The 21,787-nt window shown below is 40.3% G+C and overlaps 2 protein-coding genes across 52 annotated transcripts in view; one reads left to right on the top strand and one right to left on the bottom strand.

Moving 5' to 3' along the window:
- DCUN1D4 (defective in cullin neddylation 1 domain containing 4) overlaps window positions 1-8,486 on the top strand; it is a 38,074-nt gene extending 29,588 nt beyond the window's left edge. For all 50 annotated transcript variants that reach the window (XM_025149934.3, XM_025149933.3, XM_015285514.4 and 47 more), the window contains 5 exons: window positions 136-227; window positions 1,121-1,229; window positions 3,428-3,532; window positions 3,977-4,079; window positions 4,190-8,486. In XM_025149934.3, the coding sequence (XP_025005702.2) occupies window positions 136-227; window positions 1,121-1,229; window positions 3,428-3,532; window positions 3,977-4,079; window positions 4,190-4,245 (465 nt within the window). In that variant the 3' untranslated portion in view covers window positions 4,246-8,486. The remainder of the gene's footprint in view (window positions 1-135; window positions 228-1,120; window positions 1,230-3,427; window positions 3,533-3,976; window positions 4,080-4,189) is intronic.
- Window positions 8,487-12,699: 4,213 nt separating this feature from the next.
- LRRC66 (leucine rich repeat containing 66) lies at window positions 12,700-21,692 on the bottom strand. 2 transcript variants are annotated; one of them, XM_004936032.5, is made up of 5 exons: window positions 21,620-21,692; window positions 20,890-21,390; window positions 19,324-19,493; window positions 18,065-18,395; window positions 12,700-15,802 (listed from the first exon to the last, which is right to left on the bottom strand). In XM_004936032.5, the coding sequence occupies exons 2-5, from the start codon at window positions 21,383-21,385 to the stop codon at window positions 13,134-13,136; spliced, it is 3,666 nt and encodes a 1,221-aa protein (XP_004936089.2). In that variant the 5' UTR covers window positions 21,386-21,390; window positions 21,620-21,692; the 3' UTR covers window positions 12,700-13,133. The 2 variants fall into 2 exon arrangements, with proteins under 2 accessions (XP_004936089.2, XP_040556171.1); XM_040700237.2 differs by lacking the exon at window positions 21,620-21,692 and having other exon boundaries at window positions 19,324-19,401; window positions 20,890-21,150.
- Between the last annotated feature and the right edge of the window lie 95 nt (window positions 21,693-21,787).

Raw genomic sequence — 21,787 nt, 5'->3', positions numbered from 1 at the left:
GTGCTCAATATCAAAGTTCTGAATGTTTTGTTTATTTGAATAAAGTATTTGTAGCCTACTAAGCAGCAACTGAAAAACATGCAGATATTTTTGTTGCTTCTCTTCAGCTTTCACTTTTTTTTACCTCTGAAACAGGTAGTAATGCTTGTATTAGCATGGAAGTTGGATGCACAAAACATGGGCTACTTTACATTACAAGAATGGTTAAAAGGAATGACATCACTACAGTAAGTGCTTTGAAAAAATTCTTAAGATTTGTTTTTATAGTAAATACAGGCTGCTGTAGAAAAAATGCACTTTGATGTTTTAAATCATAACTTAAAACAGTGCTCTACTATAGAGCAGAAGCAATATTTTTTTTGTCGCTGCATCTGGTGATATGGCTCATTCAAAGACAACTTGAAACCTGGCTGCTGCTTGTTGAATACTTTTAAAATGTCTGCAGCCTCAAGAAAACAGAAATATAATGAGGCACGTTGTTTCTGTCTGCATGGACATCTGTCTTTGTGTGACTGGGTAGGACCTATTTATTCCTGAGCTTTACTGTCATTGCATGAGTGTTAGATATTGGTATGTTGTTAGAGCATATTCAGTTTAAAATGCTAAACATTGCAAACATTTTTTTTGCAACCGCATTTTCGTGTTCTTTCTAAGAGTTGCATTCTCCAGTTGAAATTTTATCTTTATGGCATAATTAACATAGCAGTAGTTGAATAACCACGTTTCATAGAGCTGGGGAGAAGAGCTATGTTTTGGCTTATCTTTACAGAGCAGAATCACCAAAACTTTCGGAAGTTCTATAGCTCTGCTGAAGTATTATTTCCCTTCTGTGGTTTGTTGGTGGTTTTCCTTTTGTAGACCAATTTGTAGTTTAATCTCATGGGGAGTGCATTTTCTACAGCTTCAAACAATTCTTTATCACAGTACAAGCATAAGACCTCACTATTTTATCTACATGTGTTTTGTCCTGCGGGTTAAATCAAGGTATCTTACACAGGCAAGCTTATGCCTTCGTATTTTATGTAGTGATGGGGATACACAGTAGAGACTCTTTTTCTAAGAACACCAGACATCTGTGCAAGAATTTAGATTATGAATTCACTCTTTGCTTTTCTTCCAGATGTGATACTACAGAAAAATTGAGAAATTCCCTGGATTGCTTGAGATCTTTATTAAATGAGCCTACCAATTTTAAACTTATTTATAGATATGCATTTGACTTTGCACGGGTGAGTACTGCAGAATGCTAACATACAAAACTAAACTTTACTTTGATAGGTAATGCTTAAGAGTAAATATGTTTCTCTTAAGATATCACTCAAGATTCTTTCTAACAAATGTTTGTGCTATAATGACTTTTTTTTTCTTACTGTTTGAGTTTTCTAAGCATAAACATATTTAAAACAGGAAGGTATTTCAGCCTTTTCTGCGAGTGGTAAAAATAGTAAATGTGATAAGAGGTGATTATAATACAAATATTGGTTTTAAAAAGTCTTGGAAGATCTTCAGTTATGTTCTTAACGTTTATGAAACCATATGAAGCAATGTCCTGGTATCAGTGGAGGGAAGAGTAAAAGCAAGAAAAAAGTGTGGGCTGCGATAAGTTTCATTAAGTGAAGGAGAAGTAGAAATAGAAGAAAAAGGAAAAAAGCAAGTGTTGCAAAGACAATTGCTCACCATCTTCCATGGGGAGACCTAGACAGATGACTAACTTCCCTAAATCTGCTCTCTCCCTTTTGTTGCTGAGTATGATGCTGTATGGCATGGAGTATCTCTTTGATTGTTTTGGGTTATCTGCCTTGTTGCATCTGCCCTCCCAAGCTCTTGCGCATCCTCTGTCTATCCACTGGGTGGGCAGAGAGAGAAACAGCAAAGGACATTGATGTTGTGCAAATAAAATACAGTTTAGCCATGGCTAAAACACTGCTGTATTATCAACTTTATTTTGGTCAAAGATTTAGAACACCTCACCAGACAAGTTGCTGTGAAGAAAATTAATTCTGTCCCAGCCAAAACCAAGTACATTGTGTGAAGGCTTATTCTGCTAATATTGCTGAGAATAAAATACAGAGGTTAGAAATACTTAACACTGCCAAAGAAGTTCAAGATACTGGTGAAATATTTTGAATTGATTAAGAAAAAAAAAAGTTTGACTAATTGCAAATCTGTGCCAGCTGTTGGCCTATCAAAAGTAAGTGACAGGCCATCAAATAAATCACTTCTAAAGAGGTCAGTGGATGGAGTATTTTCAAGAGGTACAAACGGGTCTGACAAACAGTGCTCTCAGGAAAGGTTTCTAACACAAACAGTCTGTTTGTGTTAGAAATTTCTGACATCTTTTGAAAGAAACAAGAAAACACAAAGCTGTAGATTTGCAAGTTGATATGATTGCAATTTGTGAACCATATCAACAGAATTGTTGAAACTATATTAGATTAATAGAATTATTGAACTTTTAATAGCATAATGTCAAAGGAGGTGTACAGGAGAGTGGCACGTAGAAAAATAGAAATGAATGCTAATAAGGGGCCATATATTTAATTACATGCAGCAGATGAATGTGTTTTTTATCTGAATGATGCATGTTATTTATATAAAAAAGTTAATGGGAGCAGCTTTGGTTTTGACTTGGAAAATTTGTGTGATTTTCATTTTAAAGGCAATTTTTTCAGGGAAGTGCTCATTAGCAAAAATAGTACATGTATAGGCTTGTAACTTTCAAGGTATACCAAGTCACGTTATCAAGTTCATGAAAACTTTCCTACTAATCAGGTGTAATGAATCTGCTAGATACAGATGGTGATGTTTTTTCTTTAAGAGACAAAATAACACAAAAGCAACAACAAACAGTGAAAAATTAATTCCTGGCCCTGCAAGCCTGAATGTAACTCCTGCTAAGTTGGCATAAAACTGGGACAGTTCTGAGAGAAGTCTCCATTTGCTATATGTTCCGGTATCGTGTTACCTCTGCTTGTTAGATAATTCATTTAATCTGAATTTAATGTGATCAGTAGAATAACAGACCAAGGAACCTCCTCTGATCACTTTCACATAGCCATTGTTAACCGATAGCTGCTTAGTTACCTTCTGACAGTTTGTGTGGTTGTAAGAAAACCTCAGGAAATATGTGCAGTGATGCTATGTCAGGACACTTATGGCCATGCAGATATGTGCATACAAACATGGGTATGACTGTTGTTTTCTAGAAAGTTAGGAAGTCACAAACAGGAATACATGCCTCATCAGTAAGACTTTCTCAGATAATTGTCACTCCTATGGAAAGCATCCTCTACAGCAAGCCATTAGCTGTGAGGAAGGAAGTTTTACTAGAAGGTTGGGTTTTAATTTAAAAAAAAGTTAGATATTGCTGTAAATAAATGTTTTCTATGGTTTTTTTTGCCTTTTGACTTTTTTCCATTTCATCCAGGAAAAGGACCAGCGCAGCCTAGACATAAATACTGCCAAGTGTATGTTGGGCCTTCTTCTAGGAAAAACATGGTCTCTTTTTCCAGTATTTCATCAATTTCTAGAGGTAAGGATGTTGAAATACTTAGTCTGTCTTGTCTGACACTATTTTACTTAGATATAGAATGAATAGATATTTTTTTCTGAATTAAATTATACGAACACCCCCAAAATGGCATTTGTAACTGGATATCATTACTTTCTTCTTATTTCTCAAATCCCTATGCTGTTGATCTTTATTTGATGCAAGACAGAGTATAAAATGTCTTCGATTTACTTCTTGACTTCTGTTCTTATTGATGCATATTCATCCACTAAAAGATGGCTTAACGTGAAACATAAATTATTCAATACTAATTTGATTGTTTAGTGGCTTCTTTAATCCTATTTAGTTTTAGATGAGTTGCAAATAATGATAATTCATTCTGAGGCTTAAATTTCCTGCACAAAAACCTGAATTTGAAGGAGTTGAAGATATGTTTCAGTAACTTCTGTTTCTTGCCTCAAGCAGCAATCAAAATACAAAGTTATCAATAAGGACCAATGGTGTAACGTTCTTGAATTCAGCAGAACAATCAACCTTGACCTCAGTAATTATGATGAAGATGGAGCCTGTAAGTACTACCATATGTTGGTGTTTGAAAATAATTTATTTCTCTGAGCTTAATCATTTGGTGCTCTTTTATGAAATTTTGTAAAATACAGTTATTTGATCTCTCTACAGGGCCAGTATTGTTGGATGAGTTTGTGGAATGGTATAAAGGAAAACAAATGACGTAGGAGTTCAACTATGCACAGCCACTCAAGAGTCACTGTTACCACAGTTATGTCAACCATTAGCCATAAACTGCTGTTTGTATCGAAGTGCATGCTGCTTTTCTTGCACTGCGTCCCTTTTGCAGGGAACTTTTGGTGTTTGCCATTTAACAAGCTAGCTATGCTTGCTGTGTAGCATTGTTCTCCTTGAAGGCTGCTTTGCATTTTGTATTTACACTACAAATTGGTGAACTTGCCAGCGTCTTCACTGTGATTATGTGTATATTGCTGTCGAAATTTTGTATATGTGTATAAAAAAAAGCTTCAACTAGGGATTATTTCTGCAGAAATGTATTGTTAAAATAATTTTGTGGCATATTTCTAGTCATCACTTACATGTTTGTTGAAACTTCAGTTATTTTGCTTTTCTTTTGGTCTCAAACGTAGCATTTCAGAAAATGAACAGACTGCTTGGACATAGTTACGGTGAAGAACTATTGTCAGTTTTAATGTTACTATCTGAGATGCCAATTTGTGAGGGGAGAAGAGATGAAGTGACTTTCTTAGTGGGAATCTGCCAAACTTGACCTATTGCTTAATAGGAGTGAAGCATCTATGTCTTAATAACAACAACAAAAATCATATATAAATATTAAAACACTGTAGTAGTTGTACATGCCACAGTTTATTTCCATTTGAAGAAAAAGTACTGACTTTTTAATGTTAAAACTGCAGTGGTCGTTACAGGTACAATTGAACAAATTAAAGTACCTTTTAAAAAATGGGTGTTAGACTTTTGTAAATTGCCTTTGGCACACTCCTTTTATTTTTTGTTGTACCGAGAGTGTTTGGATTTTGTTGCAATATAGTGAAACTTAAAGTTCTCGCTAAGAATAGTGGTCTGGGGAATAAAATCTGCTCACCTCTAGCACATAGGTAATAGAGATTTCTCTTTTCTGATTTGTAACGTTGGTCTTTCACATGGTCTCTAACTTTATGTTTCTGAGTAATTAAACATATTGTCAAAGCGTTGCTTTTTCTTTCACGCTGGGGATTGGAATTCCCTAGCAGGGTGTCCATTGCAGGCAATGGGCACGTTAAACACCAGTATTAAATGACTACTTTTTATTAGGGACCGCTTCCTACTTCACTAATTTCTTTATCTGTGTAGGACAGTCCTACTGATTACCTTGGGAAAAATGAGTGAGTGAGTGGGATGATGCTTAATTTCTGTATTTTTGTTGCATTGTCTTTGCCTTACCCTTCTTTATTAAAAAACTGTTATCGTTGACTTTTATAAATAGGTTCTTGAAGGATCTGGTGCTACTAAACTTAATCTCCTAAGGATTTATTGAAATGTTCCATATTAATTCATGGAACCTTTAACAAAAAAGGGCCGGTGGGCACTTCAAAACAAAGAATAGCATTACTTTTCTGTAGAAATATATGATGAGGTATTGGCAGTTTAGATATTTTTCAGAACGCGGTCCAGGGTATGAGAGGGGGAGGGTGTGTTTTGGGATTGAATGTGAAATTTTCAGCTGTCCCATTCTGATATCATGAAGTCAGGAACAACTGTCACTAACTCAGCTACTTTCAGGATTTGTTCTGCAGAAGCATATTGGTTTATTGCCCTGGTCTGGGAGGTTGTACCTGTTGGTATGGGTGGTCTAATTGTGTTCAAATCTGTGTTTTGTTGGTGGTTTTTGTTTGTCAGACTAAGCTGCCAAAGACAAAAATTGTTCGTGTGTTTGTGTGTATCTGTATATACATAAATATACAATAAGGACACATATACAAAACCTGGAATTTCATGAAGCTAAGAAGAAAGTACTACCATTTCCCATAAAATAGTCACCTTTGGATTTCCGTGACACTAAATAATAAATAGCATCCTTTAGAGTTAGTAGTGGTAAAACATACATAGTCATTGCTTTTCCTTTATTAATACATGTAATCTTAGTTCCATGTTTGATGCCAGTTTTGCACAAGAAATTAATTCAGTGAAGTGTGGTATTTAATGTTTACAATAAGCCTCTGACACACACTTTAATATGACTTCTGATGTAAATGTGTATATTACCATAGTATAACTATAAGTAAATATCAGTGGAACTGCTGATTTAGTTCTTAAAGAATGACCTTGGAAGCAATATGACTTGTAACATCAGGCTACATTGTGTTTGCTAAAATATTAAGTGAAATACTGTAATTTTCTTAAATATTAGGCTACTTAGTGACTGTAGAATTTAGCACAAATTAGCATGAACACTGCTAAAACACAAGGTTTGCATTACAAGTTTTGTATGTCAGAAAAATACGGCTTCCAGTAATGGAAGCAAGAGCCAAAGACACTTTTAATCTATCACTGTTACAGGTGTAATTTTCACGTAATGGGGTCAGCAGAAATCTGTTCAGCTTAACTGGGTGCTCTTTTTCAAGGTTTTGTAATGTTTTGCAGGATACAAAGTTTGAAAACAAAGAAAAGAGAGAAAAAGAGACCTCAAAGTACTCACACTGTATGAGTAAACTTTTCATTTTCCTCTTTGGATAAAAGTAATTGTGAGCGATGGAAAGGAGGAGTGTGTTTGGGAACAGATCAGATACTGCTCATTTTATCTTCCACTCACAACCAAGATGAATTTGTGTTCTTTGACAGGTTTATAATGAGCGTAAGTAAGATAGACCATAAATGCAACTGCAGCTAGTTGGCAACTTTACCAAAATGTACAGGAATGGACAGAAGTGGTCTGAAAAAAAACCCCAGTATGGCTTAATAACCATCCCTGTTATCCATCCTTCTGTTTTTGCTTTATTTTCTGACCCACAGAGAACCCTAACACTGCGAGGTCTTGTGTTTTGAAGGAGTTCTCTCTCATGTTTAAACAATTGTCGAAACTTAACTATGTTTGTTGAAACTTAACTAAGCCACTCAGTTTACCTTGCTTTTAGTTCAACTTTGGTGTTTGCTTTTTAGTTTGTTATATTATCATACTGTTGATGTACTTCCCCTCTTCTTCTCCCCCTCCTCCCCCTTCCCCGCATACTTGAGTAGTAGTATACAGAATATCCTAATTTCTTGAATACTGGGAGGTCTTTCTGGCAGATGTGTTCAAGGGTCTTGTGCTTATCCTGTGGATGTAATATAACTGCACTTGTAGCAGAAACTTGATGATTTATGTGCAGCTCATGCCTGGTACTTGGAAGATGTAAAATGGAGAGACAGTTGATTAAAGGAAACAGGAGACTGAGTATTAGACAGCATTTGATAGGTAACAAACATTTTAGAGCTCTTTACTGTCCAAATAGCTGTCGAGAGTAGTAACAAGTATTCCTCAAATTAAATTAGTGTATATTTAATTATACAGCAAAAATACTGTAAATTAAAATACTAATTTTAATTCTTATTGATTTTTTTATCTTGTTTGCTTTCAAGAAGGGCAAGTAGAGGAGGATGGAATTTCTGGGAATGCAGTATATATTTAAGCTTTCAGTTTAAACTTGTTTAAGACTGTCTTTAAGCTAAAATAAATATTTGAGTTACCTTTACATGGCCTTTTCTGACATATGTAGAGGAGTGGAAGCATGTCCCATTTTACCACAATTAAAATACATTTTATTTTAACACAAATAATGTTTGCACAATCAAAATCGATTTTATCTCATTGTTACTTGGTTAATATTCCTGAATTACATTTTCTGGAGGGAAAGAAATAGAATTCAGTTATGTAAGAGTTTCCCCAGATTTCTGTTGACCCTTAGTCACAAGCCTAACAAGTTGTTAAATGCTCTTAAATTCATATAGACAGCTTTAAAGGTTACCATGTGCCCTGCTTTTAATTATAAGTGCTATAATACCTCTTTATAAGCCTTATATTTTACCCATTCTAATTGCTATGTAAGTGTATAGAACCCATTCACCAACTAAATAGGTCATTGTCTGTAACTGAGACCAAAATGTGTTTTTTTTTTCCCCTCTCTATATATATGTGTGTGTGTGTGTGTATGTATGTGTGTTGTCACCAAGTAGTTCCTAATGAAGCTGCTGTTGGAACAGCAGTTAACCTGTAACTGTGAATGCTTTATGTCTTAGTTATTTGGGTATTACATGCATAAGGTGTGCTAAACTCGTATGACTTACAAACTGGTGGAAATGCTGTTATACCACCTTACATGAGTTCATCTGGTTAATTTTTAGGTCTTTTGCTGGTGTTGATGTAAAATGGAATCCCACAAATAAAGAGTATTTGTGTTGGTTTCAGAAACGGACTTAAGATTTTTCTGTGGTTCGTGCTTCAGAAATTCTCTGATGTGAATATGCTTCTCTTCCACTGGCAATCCTTAACATCTAGCAGAGAACTTCCTTGGGCTCCGAAGTTCTGTTGAAGGAGAGTATATACAGTCTTGTGATTCTTACTCACAGTGTTACAGTAAATTAATACTTAAAACGTTTGGAAACGGGTATGTTTCAAGTGGGGTGAGTGGATGTAAAACAGTGTTGTTATACAGTTTTTTTTAACAGGAAGCGCTGCTGCTGAAATTGTCTTTTTATAGGATGGAATCTGAAGGAAGCATCTTTGTTACCTGCTTATCTTGACATAGACTTTTGACACTGTCTTCCCCTTAGATCCTGCTAGAGAAGCTGACAAAATACTGTCTGGATGAGCATATGATGTGGTGGGTTGGAAACTGGCAGAAAGCTGCACTAAGAGGATTGTGATCAGGGGCACAAAGTCCAGTTAGAGGCCTGTAACTAGTGCTGTACCCCAGGTCCAGGCTGGGCTTCAGTCCTGTTGAGCATGCTCATTAACCATCTGGATGATGGGGCACAGCATACCTTCAGCAGGTGGCTGATACACCAAAGTGTTGTGCTGTCATGGAAAGGGATGTGGTCAGGCTGGAGAAATGGGCTGGTATGAAGCACAGTAAGTTCAATGAAGGGAAATGCGAAGTCCTGCACGTGGGAGGAATAATCCCAAGTGCCATACGAGGACTAGACTGGCTGAGAAGCACCTTTGCAGAAAGGAATTTGAAGGTCCTGGGGGACACCAGGTTGAACCGTGTCAGCAATGTGTTTTTGTAGTAGAGAAGATTAATGTTTGGGCTGCATCAGGGGGAGTGTCCTCATCAGGTTGAGGAAGGTGATGCTTCCCTTTTACTCAGCACTGGTGAGGCCTTACCTGGAATGCTGTGTCCAGGTTTGGGCTCCTCAGTACCAAAGAGACACGGATCTCCTGGACAGAGTCCAGTGGAGGGCCGTAAAGTCGATGAAGGGAAAGGAGTGCCTCTCATATGAGGGAAGGTTTTGAGAGCTGGGATTGTACAGCCTGGAAATGAGAAGGTTCAGTGCATGTGGAATCCCATCAGTGTTTACAAATATGTGAGGAGAGGGTGCGAAGAAGAGGGAGCCGGGCTCCTCTGAGTGGTGCCCAGCGCTAGGTCAAGAGGCCGTGGGCAAAAACTGGATCACAGGACATTCTCTCTAAACATTGGGGTGCACTTCTGTGCTGTGAAGGTGATGGACCACTGGAAGAGATTGTCCAGGGAGGCTGTGGAATGTCCTCTTTGGAGATCTTAAAAAGCCTCCCGGACGTGGGCCTGGGCACCCTGCTTTGCTTGAGTAGAAACTGGACCAGATGGCCTCCACGAGTCACTTCCAACCTCATCCACTCTGTGATGTGAAGCATGTGCTAAAAAAAAATTCCAGGTATTATTCAAATGTAACACTGGAAGCGAACACCAGTCTACTAGTATTTGAATGTGGTGGTATTTCTGGAAGTGTGTTTGTGAGTCCAAATATGTGTCTTTCTCTTATCTGTTAGAATACTTTGTTGATTATTTTACTTATAATGGGCTGTTGAGTTGATCTTTTTAAAGCAGAAGTGATAATATCAAAGCAGAACAATAGAAAAGTTGTTAGCGATAAGACATGAATATTGCAGCCTAAATGTATGTAACCCATTCTTGGCTTTAGTTTTAAAAGGAACCATTAGCTAATCCTACTATTTTATAGTTCTTTCTGAGTTCCATATCTACTTTTGAATAGGAAACAGACTTTTAAATCCTGACAAAATGAATAAAATATACAATTTGGGCACATCTCTGAAGATTTTGTTTTAAATTTTGTGCAGTACTTAAGCTACCACTTAATATATCAATACCACTATATTTTTGACAATATTTTAATGTAAATATCTTTGTCTTTAAGTAATATTCTCATGTGGAGACTACTAGGGAAGCTGTTTTTCAATAAGTTCAAGTTGATGATCAAAGCTGGAATTGCCTTCAGCACTCGTAAGAATGCTGCCTCCTCTTTTTATTCAGTATGAGGTGAGTCACAGTCTTCTGTACTAGGAACATTTCCATATTGCTGCCCAAATAGTTTCTGATGTTAATTACATGTAGATTAAATATGGATGTCTTTGTATTCAAGGTTTGTTTTCTAGCCCGGTAATTAATGTTCTCTGGAAAGACTGAAATGCTTTGTGCCTGTGGCAGACCACTTGTTAACTGTCACTGTATTGTAAACAAGTGGTTGAAAATCCAAGTTTTGTTTCATTCTGAATTTCTCCACCTTCTCAAAGACTTAAGTTTTTTTTCCTGCACTCATTGACTCTGAGGGATACAATATCTTTCGACCCTTGAGCTGAGCACGTATAAGAAAGGTGTGCCCAGACCATTACCAACATACTGTCAGATCTTCATTCTTTGTTTGAGAATTCATACAGTGTGTGTTCAGATTGTGGTTTTATTGTTTTGTTGTTGTTTTCTTTTACCTGAAGTTACTGCTGAAGTAACTATAGAAGTTTAAACATCTCTAGAGCAGTTGAGTTACACCTTTCAGCATGTATGACTTCTATGGAGGAAAAAATAATAGGTATTCTAGAAAATGCTCAGTGATTAAATGAATGTTTTCAGTGCAAACGAGGTGTAGTTGATTGAAAACGGCTGAATTGTAAAGAAAAGTGAATAACAATAGAACCTCAAAGGGGTGCAGGGAACAGGAGGTTGGTAGCTTTGGGTACAGAAGGGCCTGGAGAAATAGGGTGGATGGAGAAGAGGGGAAGGCACAAAATAAGAAGAGCGATGGCCGGAAGCCACAGAAAGTGTAAAAGGTTTTTGCGTTATCTCTAAGAGCAGTTGCTAATGATGTAAGGAAGTATTAGAAAGGAGAAGAAGCTGAGTATTTGCGTTTTAACAGTAGCAAAGCAAGGGTGCAAGATTAGGTAGAAATCTGAAGGTAAGTTTCAGGCAGAACATCAACAACGTTGTGACAGTAGGAGGAAGTAATTTGGCACATATTAAGAGTTCCTTGATGAAGGAGCAAATGTATTTTCTCTGTGGATCTGATGAGAACAACAAGTAATCTGAAGCTGTATTGCACAAAAGGAATCTTAGGACACTTGCTGCTCCTCAGAAGTAACGTACTGTGTGTAATGCTACTGCAGCATTCTGGTGGTTGGAGAAGATGAGAAACAATTTTGCCAATGTATATTTTGAAAGCCTGTTGAACTGCAGTAGCAGCAACTGAGCAGATGTTGCTGTGACACCAACAGAGTCACACAGACACCTTTTTTTTTTTTTTTTTCTTTGCCATGATCCACGAAATTGGCTCACTTATGTGGCCAGATGTCTTACTGTGTTAGCAGCTGACACAAGCCAAGGTCAGTCAGTGCATAACATAAAGAGCAAGTCTGCATTGTCTGAATGTATTCCCTTTTTAAAGTCGCACTGGCCACTCTTACCTTCTGTGACCTATAAGTAGTTTGCTTTACCCAAACTATTACCCATGTCTTTTTTTTTGGCTAGGCAGTGCTTTCTCTTCATGTAGAATATTCATTTAATAATCCTCAGAAGTTAAAAGCATTGGTAAAGTAGTCTTCATTATCTTGAATGAGGGTAGAGTAACATTTGTAGAGCTTCAAAATTGCCAAGAAAATAAGAGATGAAAAACTGAAAATTTATTTGCAGTTACATTTTTTTGCTTACAGTTGTTATCAATAAAACTTGATAAAAAAGAAGTGAGGAAAAAAGGTCTGCTTGTAGCTCTCACACTGCTTGTGTGCATTCGAGGGTTCTGACGACTGACATCCATTTATTTTTATTTATTGGCATGCTCTCATTTGGAGAGGTCCTATGTGATGTCAGCTCTGCCCCTCTACCTAAACATACTGGTTCTGCATTTTGCAATGAATTCAAATGCCAGAGACTTCTAGGAATGCAGCACTTGAATACTGCTTAGATTTTATGTAATATTGCAAAGCTGGGGAAATTCAGAGACTTGTAATCCAGAAATTTGGTTCACAAAAGCAGAAGGCAGTAATATATTCTATTCCACATATAGGGTGATTCCTGTAGCAAACATAGAATCATAGAATCGCCGAGGTTGGAAATGACCCACAGGATCACCCAGTCCAACCATTCACCCATCACTAATGGTTCTCATTAAACCATGTCCCTCAACACAACGTCCAAACGTTCCTTGAACACCTGTTGCATTTATTTTTGACAAATAAAACTGTGTGTTAGAATTTACAAAGGAAACTAATATCTCAGTACCAACGGTAAGCAAGTATATTACTAGACCTCAGCAATAGGTTTATTAGCAAACATAACTACTGAGTTTACTCATTCAGGAATCGTAGAGTTGCAAGTACAAGTCTGTGGTATCTGACCTGTATGTACACAGATATGTGTCAGCCTGAGTTGCCCTTTGGAGTAAGTTTATTTTCTGAATTAGATGAATCCATGCTTTACACAGCACACAAGTCAGGTCTGGTTCCATAACCTGCGTTTCTGAAGTTAAAGGCAGATAGCTGTACTGAGCAAAGATAAGCAGAAACTCCCCCTGACTTCATTCTAAGATGCAGCCACTTTGCACCTGCAGGAGGTTAGTAGTACACCGCTGTGTCTCAACCATCAGAGTCTGCTCTCCTACTTTGCAAAATATTTGCAAATCCATCAAACGCTCTTTTCTTCTTAATGAAAAGCTGGCCCTGGCCTAAACTGGCCTGAGGTTTTTGATAGCGCTTTTCGCTGGAATCCAGGAGGCTGGCAGCTGTTGTAGAACTGTTCTCTGGTGCTGTCAGAGAAGTGTCACCTTCCAGTTCATTAGGATTGGTTGTTGGGCAGGTTTTGTTTCCTGCAGTGTTCTGTGGGAACAGACCTGAGCTGCGCTGTGTGCTTCTGCTCAGGGAGCTGGGTGGGACTGGGGAGGAATACACGTTCTCTTCATTCGGATCCAACTGGAAATAATTTTCTATGTTGAAGACTGACTGTGTTTTCCCATGAGATTCAAGGTGCAATTTTGCCATAACGCTGCATGATTGCATTTCGTCAGAAGGGCTGCGGTTGCTGCTGCCCTGTAATTCCCCGTATTCATCACGTTCTTCACCTCTTTGTGTTTTATCTTCGTGAGGTCTAGCTGAATTAATGTGCTCACCCTGTGGTAATGACTCTTTCTCCATAATAACCGTAGAAGGTTTTTCTGTCGTGTTTTCAGGTAGGGGTGGATGAAGTGATTCGTTGCTGGCTGTGCTGGCGTGCGGGAGAGGTGCTTTTGTAACAGTTGCCTTCAAACCAGTGTCAAGGGGAGTACGATCAAAATGATCGTTCTCAGATGTAATCGTGTTCCATCTCAGAGCAGTGTCCCCTTCCCCACAGTCACTTTCAGAGGAGCTGTCATCTGTGAGCTGCTCTGTGCTTACCTCTGGTGCGCGTTCCTTCTGTTCTGTGGGGCTGTGTCTGAGGAGGTGCTGTGGTTGAAAGGAAAACCGATGCGGCTGCAGCTCAGCATCTTCAGGAGTATTTTCGGTATCTGTTGTGTATGTAGGAGAATGTTTTAATGAAAGTGCTGTATTGCTGAAGTCTGCATTGTGCTTATAGGGAGAATCAGAAATGGAGTTTTGTGCTGTTGACTCTTTGGTAAAATAACCAAGTGTGTCAGGAACTTCTGGACTTGAACTAATTGAGTCTGAACCTGACGTGCTTACATGATCGCTGCCTTTGGCAGCACGAGCTGATGCTGCTTCAGGCATGATGGTGTCCGACCCATAATCAGTCGTGGTTCCAAAATATGCACTGTGCTTATCTCCATGTTTTCCAATACGCCGAAGTTCTGCAGCAATACTCAGCGATTCTAATGGTGCTGAGGAGTTACCAGTTCCATTTGTGTCAGCCTTCTCCAGCGATGACAGAGGAGCTGGCAAGTTGCTGCTAACGCCGGGTTGTTCCAGGTCAAAGTCTTCTAAGGAGCTGCAGTCACTCATTGTGAACGGAGTCCCTTCATCTGAAGAACTGTCACCGAAGAGATCTGCAAAATTACCTCGCTCGTTTCTACAGTCCCTTTTACAGCTGTGCTCTGTATGAGGAGCATTCTCAGGTTTTTGGTAAACACTTAAGTTCTCAATATTTGCATCTCTCTTGGAGCTACTGGGTAAAATAAGATCACCCACATCACTGTTTGTATTTATGTTGCTATTTAGACCAAATTCTCTATCATAGATTTGCCTTCCAGACATAAATTTTGTAGTGCTTGTAGGTTCATGGTGTGAAATGTTCCCTTTGTATTCAGGTGTTGCCTCTGACTGCTGCTGACCAGAGCTGTTGCCCACCTCATTGTCCCTGGAATCTCGCACACTGGTTTGGGGTTGTACTGTGGGAAGTGGGAATCCAGCATCTCCTGTGCAGGGTAAATCTGTGTCTGCAGGGTCCACCTGAACTGAGTGAGAGCCAGTGTTGTGTCTGCTGGGCGTGGGAGGGACTCTGCTCTGCTCTGAGTCTGTGCTGTTTGCGTACTTCGGGTCTTCCCATGGTGACAAACTACTCCCCGTTAATTTCCTTGGTGTTACTTCATTGCTGCTCTCGTAATCCATCCTTGCAGTAAGCTGTCCTGTGTTTACATACATGGCATCACTGCTATTAGTTTTGGTGTTGGAAGACACGGTATTTTTCTTTATGTGAACCTCACTATTGCTTTGTTTTGGGAACTCCTCAGTACTCGGTGTGCGTCCAATGCCACCAAAGACATCTTCGTACAGCTGAGCAGTTTGTGTAGGAGAAGCATGTGTGTCTCTTGAAGAATTCTCATAAAGAACGAACGTATTATGCTGTGTGTTCACTGGTTTGCTCGTGGAGTGCTCCCTGCTTGGGGTTTCATCTGAAAAAGCATGGTTAGCGTAGATGTGTTCTGGAGCCGGAGCTTTGTTCCTGCACATGCGCATCCACAAGCGTGTGAGGCAGGGCCTGGCCAGGGCGCCCAGGCAGAAGGCACAGAGGAATGTAATGAACACTGAGAGGCATACAGCCAGCGTCAGGTCCTGCTGCGTTCCTCCTGCTCTGACACCGCCTGGGTTGGTGGCCCGAGTTTTTCTAACCAGAGATGCTGGAACCCTTTCTTTCACCTGTACACTGTAGATGAGATACTTCTTCCTTGCTGTATTAAAAGCACACACATATAAGCCCTCATCGGTTTTCTCAGCATTGTGTATTACTAAATTATTAATTTTATCCAGTGTCAGATGAGGAGAACTGCTTTCCTCTGAAATTCTGCCTTTAGGTGTCCACCAAGAGACTCCATTACCTGAAATGAAAGAGAACACAAATTGAAGTTTTCTTAAAAGCAGAGTATATGTGGCCGATGGAGTCAGGTTATTTCTACACAGGCATACCTATCTGTGATAATTTTCTTGTTATTTCTATGAAAATCTTTTTTTTTTTTCTATCCATGGTCGCTTGTCATTGTGCCAAAATATCTGTTAAATAGGCTTCTATTTCCTCTGTATTTAAAATACAGCACGTGCAGTGTGCTAACAGCGGGCTTTACGAGGAGAGTGGTGTGGATGAGGGAGGAGGACCCCAGGCTGATGGCTGGTCTTTGCCATGCTACAAACCGCTGTGGCTCTGCGTGGTGCAGGATGCACGGGCCTAGCACAGTGTGGCTGTGCTGCTGCAGGCAGCTGAGAGCAACCTGTCAGGTCTCTGCCAGTGCTTTAACTGCTGCGTTGTTCCTGTGGTTACTGCTCAGACTGTAGCAAAGACGGTTGGCAAACCAAGGCAATCTGTGTGCACCCAACAAGCGTTCCAGCCACTAGCAAGTGTAGGATGTGGCTGGTTTCTACCTTTTGGAATGTATTCCAATGTTGTATGTACAGCTTTGCTTTTCGATTGTTTGGGCTTCCACTTGAGTTTAGGAGCCATACACTCTGTTGACTTGAACCCTGATCACATCTTCTATGATTTACTTGGAAAGCGGAACAGAACGGTGGTTCTGATAGACTCTAATTATTTTCATTTGGGGATAAAGTTCCCAAAGGGAAAGCCTTACACCCTGTAGTACTATTAGTTTGTTAAATAGTATTGCCTTGGGTTGATGACAAATGCCTCTTCTGCTTTGAGTTTTGTCTCAGTGTTCCTTCTGCCAAGTCTGAGCTCTTCAGGTTTTTGTCCCCTGAACTGTGAGTGCTGTGCCCGTGTCTGCTGAACTCTGCACTGAGCAAGCTGTGTGCTGCAGTCCACGGGGGCTGCACTTCTGTAGGGGAGCGAGTACTCTCCCTTTCAAACACAAATAAACTTTCAATAAGGCCAAGTGCAGGGTGCTGCACTGGGGTCGGGGCAAGCCCAGGTATTTATACAAACTGGGGGAAGATCTTGAGAGCAATTCTGGGGAGAAGGACTTGGGGGTCCTGGTGGATGAGAAGCTGGACATGAGCCAGCAGTGTGCGCTTGCGGCCCAGAATGCCAACTGTGTTCTGGGCTGCATTTAAAAAGGGGTGGCCAGCAGGGAGAGGGAGCTGATTGTGCCCCTCTACTCAGCTCTTGCGAGGCCCCATCTGCAGTACTGCGTCCAGGCCTGGGGCCCCCAGTACAGGAAGGATGTGGAACTCTTAGAGTGGGTCCAGAGGAGCGCCACTAAGATGATCAGAGGGCTGGAGCACCTCTGCTATGAGGAAAGGTTGAGGGAACTGGGCTTGTTTGGCTTGGAAAAGAGAAGGCTCCGGGGAGACCTCATTGCAGCCTTCTGGTACTTGAAGGGAGCGTATAAACAGCCGTTACCACTCCTGTTTATGAGAGTGGATAGTGATAGGACAAGGGGGAATGGTCTTAAACTGAGACAGGGGAGGTTTAAGTTGGATATTAGGAGAAAGTTTTTCACACAGAGGGTGCTGACACACTAGAACAGGTTGCCCAAGAAGGTTGTGGATGCCCCATCCCTGGAGGCATTCAAGGCCAGGCTGGATGTGGCTCTGGGCAGCCTGGTCTGGTGGTTGGTGACCCTGCACATAGCAGGGGGGTGGAAACTCAATGATCATTGTGGTCCTTTTCAACCCAGGCCATTCTATGATTTATTTCACTCTGCTGTGACCAAATACCAGAAATTCTGCTGTATCCTTTTTCTACATTCATCCAGAACTGCTGCCCTACAGCTGTTAACCACAGTAAAAGCCCATTCTGTGCTTTGTTTGCATTCAATAATTAACTTACACATTTGCAACATATTGCATACTGGAATTTGTATATGGTTGGCATCACTCATTAGTTTAACACAGGAAAGGAGATGAAGGCATGGGGGTTGGAACTAGACGATTTTTAAGGTCCCTTCCAACCCACGTCATTCTATGATTGCGTTCTACGATACCTATGATTCCACTCTATGATTCCACCTTTGGGAAAAATGACTTTCAAATTTTCTGGTGTAATAATTATTAATTAGCATGTTAAACTGTCGCTTGGTTATATTTAAAGCAGCACCTTCAGAAGCCCACTTTTCAAACCAGATGTGTGTGAGCATTCTGCACGCAGTAGGATTTTAGCCCCGCGTGGGGCACAGCCCGGTTCCACATACCCAGTGTGTTATCCACGCTGCAGCGCAGCACTGACGTCTCCCTCGGTGGGACCACAGCTGTCCTGAACAAAACGCTGTCGTTGTAGTTCAGGTGGAAACTTGAAAGATACAGCAGAGGCTTCTGTGAGCTGGCGGCAGATTTACTGCACGATGTAATCAGCTTTTTTCTCATGGAGGCAGAAGGAAAACGGAGTAAGTGTTTGAAGGTGTGACGTCTGTAGTTACATATCCAGGAATTGTTGAACACATCCACTTTGAGTTGAAAGACGTTCAAATTTATTAATAGGTGGGGTAGAATGGTTGTCAGAGGGTTTTCACGGAGATCCACGACCTACGTGGAAGTAATTCATTCAGAATTAATTTCATAGCATTCTCAAGATTGGAAAAGACCTTTCAAGACTACCACATCTAACTGCCAGCTGGTCACCCCATGCCCACTAACCATATCCCTCAGTGCCACATCCACACAGTTCCTGAACACCTGCAGGAATGGTGGCTCCACCACCCTCCTGGGCAGCCCATTCCAATGCCAATTCTCTTTCTGAGAATAGTTTTTTGCTAATCATTTGGTAAGCCTTAGAACAGAATCTGAGTTGCAACATCAACCGTAACATTTATTTTACTAAAAGAGCATTCTTGAAGGAGTGGGAACAGTATCTGTGTTCAAGGTTTCAAACATACTGCACTGAGGTTTTTCATTTTAGGACAGGGGTTTGGCAGCCTGTCATTGTAGGCTACTTCTGTGTGGCTGGGAACCTGCAGGGCTCTTGCCAGAGGATACCTGGAGTTCATGCAAGGGGCTGTTCAGTCTTTTTATGGCTCTCTGGTCTCCTCAGAAATAGCCTCTTCAGCCTCATTTCTTCTGTAATTCATGCACAATTCCTTCTCAGCTTGGCTGTGCCAAAGTTGATAAAGGCCCATAATAGCATTCTAGTGTTTTGTGTTTCATTGAGGAGTGGAAAGGGCGTGTGTGTCTGAGCACACGTGGAAGGGATGGGGGAAGGAAGGGAAGTCTGTGTTTAAGCCAGTTATGAGCTGGCGTGTGGCATAGTTAAATGGGTAATTGTATGGTTATATTTTATATATTTACAATTGTAGATGTGCTATATACAAGTAACGACTATTTAAATTATTTGCTTAAATTTTATAATTGTGTACAAATAATCAGACCAATCTAATCATTGCTAGATAGCTGATTTGAGAATCTTTAGCAGTGATTAGCACAAAACACTGAAACTGTTGTAATGCTGCTTTACGACCTGTAGTTTGTTGAGATCCTTGAAGGCGTCGGGATGAATGTTTGCTATCTTGTTGCTTTGCAGGTAGATGTTTTTCAGCTGCAAACAGTTGTGAAAATCATTCAGGTCAATCTGCAGTATGCCATTGAACGACAGATGGACAGTCTGTAAAGACTGCAGCAGTCCTAGCCCTAGGAAGAGCAGAATTATTTTACATTTCATATTCTTGTTTTCCCAGCTGTGTAACATCAACAGCGGGCATTGTGATATATTCACAATCAAAGGACTTCTTTTTAATTGCATCTCCATAAAGGCAGTAACATTCCTTCATGCTGTGAGAATCGTTCTGATCTCTGTACTTCTAGCCTGCTTCTCTGGAGAATGAGTGGGGGCGAAGGAACAGTTTGAAGAGAGGGACTGTACTCCGTTAATTACTCCAAATATTACTTGCAAATAAAAGATGGGGATGCAAAAGGTGATGCAGATTCTCCTCTTCACTACCACCTGCACCTTTTTTAGATGGGGAATGATTTGATCTGTAACCATAGGACATAGGCCTGACTGAAATCGAAAGCATGTTGTTGCTTCTGTACCTGTGTCTGCCTGTGGATTAAGTGTGACAGTACGTCCTTCAGCAAACCCTCATGAGGACAGCATCTGTCCTGCATAAGCAGCTCTATGGAATGCTGAAGATGTCTTGTTTTCTTATACACTGTGCAGGGAGCCCCTAAAAGCCCCAGTTTAGCAAAGCCTTAAAGAATTGTTAATAGGTGTCAATTTGGGTGCCAAATGGCAGATTTGAGTGAACTAAACGTATTTTCCCATCTTTGTGAAATACTGAATTTGGGGCCAGCTTTATTTAGAAGAGTATTGACTTTCTTCTGAAGAGTAGTATGAAATTCCTTTTGTAATTTTCTTAGATATTAATGTTCACAATTGAATTGTAGAGTCTGGTGGTTTTCCTTGCCTCTTAGGGGGTAAATTTTAGTTATAATTGACTGACATAAAGCATTATGATTGAAAAGACTATATAAAACCAAACGAATCCCACACAACCCATTTGTTGTTCAACAACCTCCAGTGTGTATTTGCACGCAAGTGAACCCTGGCCACACCTGATACATAACCAATGGAGATAGTCTCATTCTAAATCATAGAATCATAATCATAGAATCATAGAATGGCCTGGGTTGAAAAGGACCACAATGATCATTGAGTTTCAACCCCCCTGCTATGTGCAGGGTCGCCATCCACCAGACCAGGCTGCCCAGAGCCACATCCAGCCTGGCCTTGAATGCCTCCAGGGATGGGGCATCCACAACCTCCTTGGGCAACCTGTTCCAGTGTGTCAGCACCCTCTGTGTGAAAAACTTCCTCCTACTATCCAACCTAAACTTCCCCTTTCTCAGTTTAAAACCATTCCCCCTTGTCCTATCGCTATACACCCTTGTGAAGAGCCATTCCCCCTCCTGTTTATACGCTCCCTTCAAGTACTGGAAGGCCACAATCTACTAAGATGTACCAAATTTTATCCCAAACCGATTTACTCCTTGTGAGTGATGTCCTTACATATTTTGAAATGCTCACCTGTTGGAACTGCATGGAGATTATTCCTTTCAGCTGACAATACTTTCAAAGCAGGCAGGAAATGGTGGATTTCTCCAAATGTTTGAGATACACGTGCAGGCGTAGGTGGGTCCAGTGTGAGGGTGCTGATGGAGTTACCATTGAGGTTTAGAGTTTCCAAAATTGGTAAGTTTCTAAAAGCAGTGATGGAGATTTCAGAAATCAGGTTGTTACTGAGATTCAGATGTTTCAGCATCCAGTCTTCATTTCTCCCGGTGGTGCACAGGAAAGTTTTAATGTTATTGTAACTTAAATCGGCTGTTACGGCTGTTAGTGATAGATCTTCAGGAACAGCAGGCAGTCCCATGAAAGAGCAATTCACTACGAACTTCTCATCCCACCAGCAGTCTGTATGGTGATGTGTATTAAGAAGCTGCTGTGACTTGGTTCCCGCTGATCCAGGACGATTAAAGTAAAGGAGCAGCACAGCTGTGACACTCAGGTGAATGTTATCCATAACGTCTATACATAAGATGTAAAATTACGGTAAGTTCAGCATAACAAGAGGCAAAACAGAAAGAGGAAATACTTGGGCATTTAAAAAATCAACATTGAACAGACAGCCAACCATTACCAGCGTTCTGTCTGAAGCACACAGCTTTAGAGGGTTAGGTATTATGGAAAAAAGCACTTCCATAAAGTGGGGAGCTTCCCCCCCCCTCCCTCCCCCTCTCCCAAAGACAATCCAAACCTTTTCTTTCTCTTCCAGCCCTTCAGTTGAGAAACGCAGCTTCTCAGGAACTCGTGAGCTAACCACAGTAGAGACTTTTGAACTGTAACTTCAGGTATCATATACAGTTATCACTGATCAAAGTCCGCCAAATATAATCTATGACAAATAGCTGTGGAATGATTTTCA

This window comes from Gallus gallus, chromosome 4 (genome assembly GCF_016699485.2).
Source record: "Gallus gallus isolate bGalGal1 chromosome 4, bGalGal1.mat.broiler.GRCg7b, whole genome shotgun sequence".
NCBI lineage: Eukaryota > Metazoa > Chordata > Aves > Galliformes > Phasianidae > Gallus > Gallus gallus.
The sequence above is the reverse complement of the archived record's forward strand: the minus strand, read 5'-3'. Positions and strand labels throughout refer to the sequence as shown.

Bases quoted from the DNA above. Each gene is read 5' to 3' on its own strand.
- LRRC66 (XM_004936032.5), bottom strand. From the start codon at position 21,385: ATGGATAACATTCACCTGAGTGTCACAGCTGTGCTGCTCCTTTACTTT. The intron at 19,494-20,889 runs GTGAGCATTTCA...TGCTCTTCCTAG, and splicing joins TCTCCATGCAGTTCCAACAG to GGCTAGGACTGCTGCAGTCT. The intron at 15,803-18,064 runs GTATGTGGAACC...CTTTCATTTCAG, and splicing joins CAGCGTGGATAACACACTGG to GTAATGGAGTCTCTTGGTGG.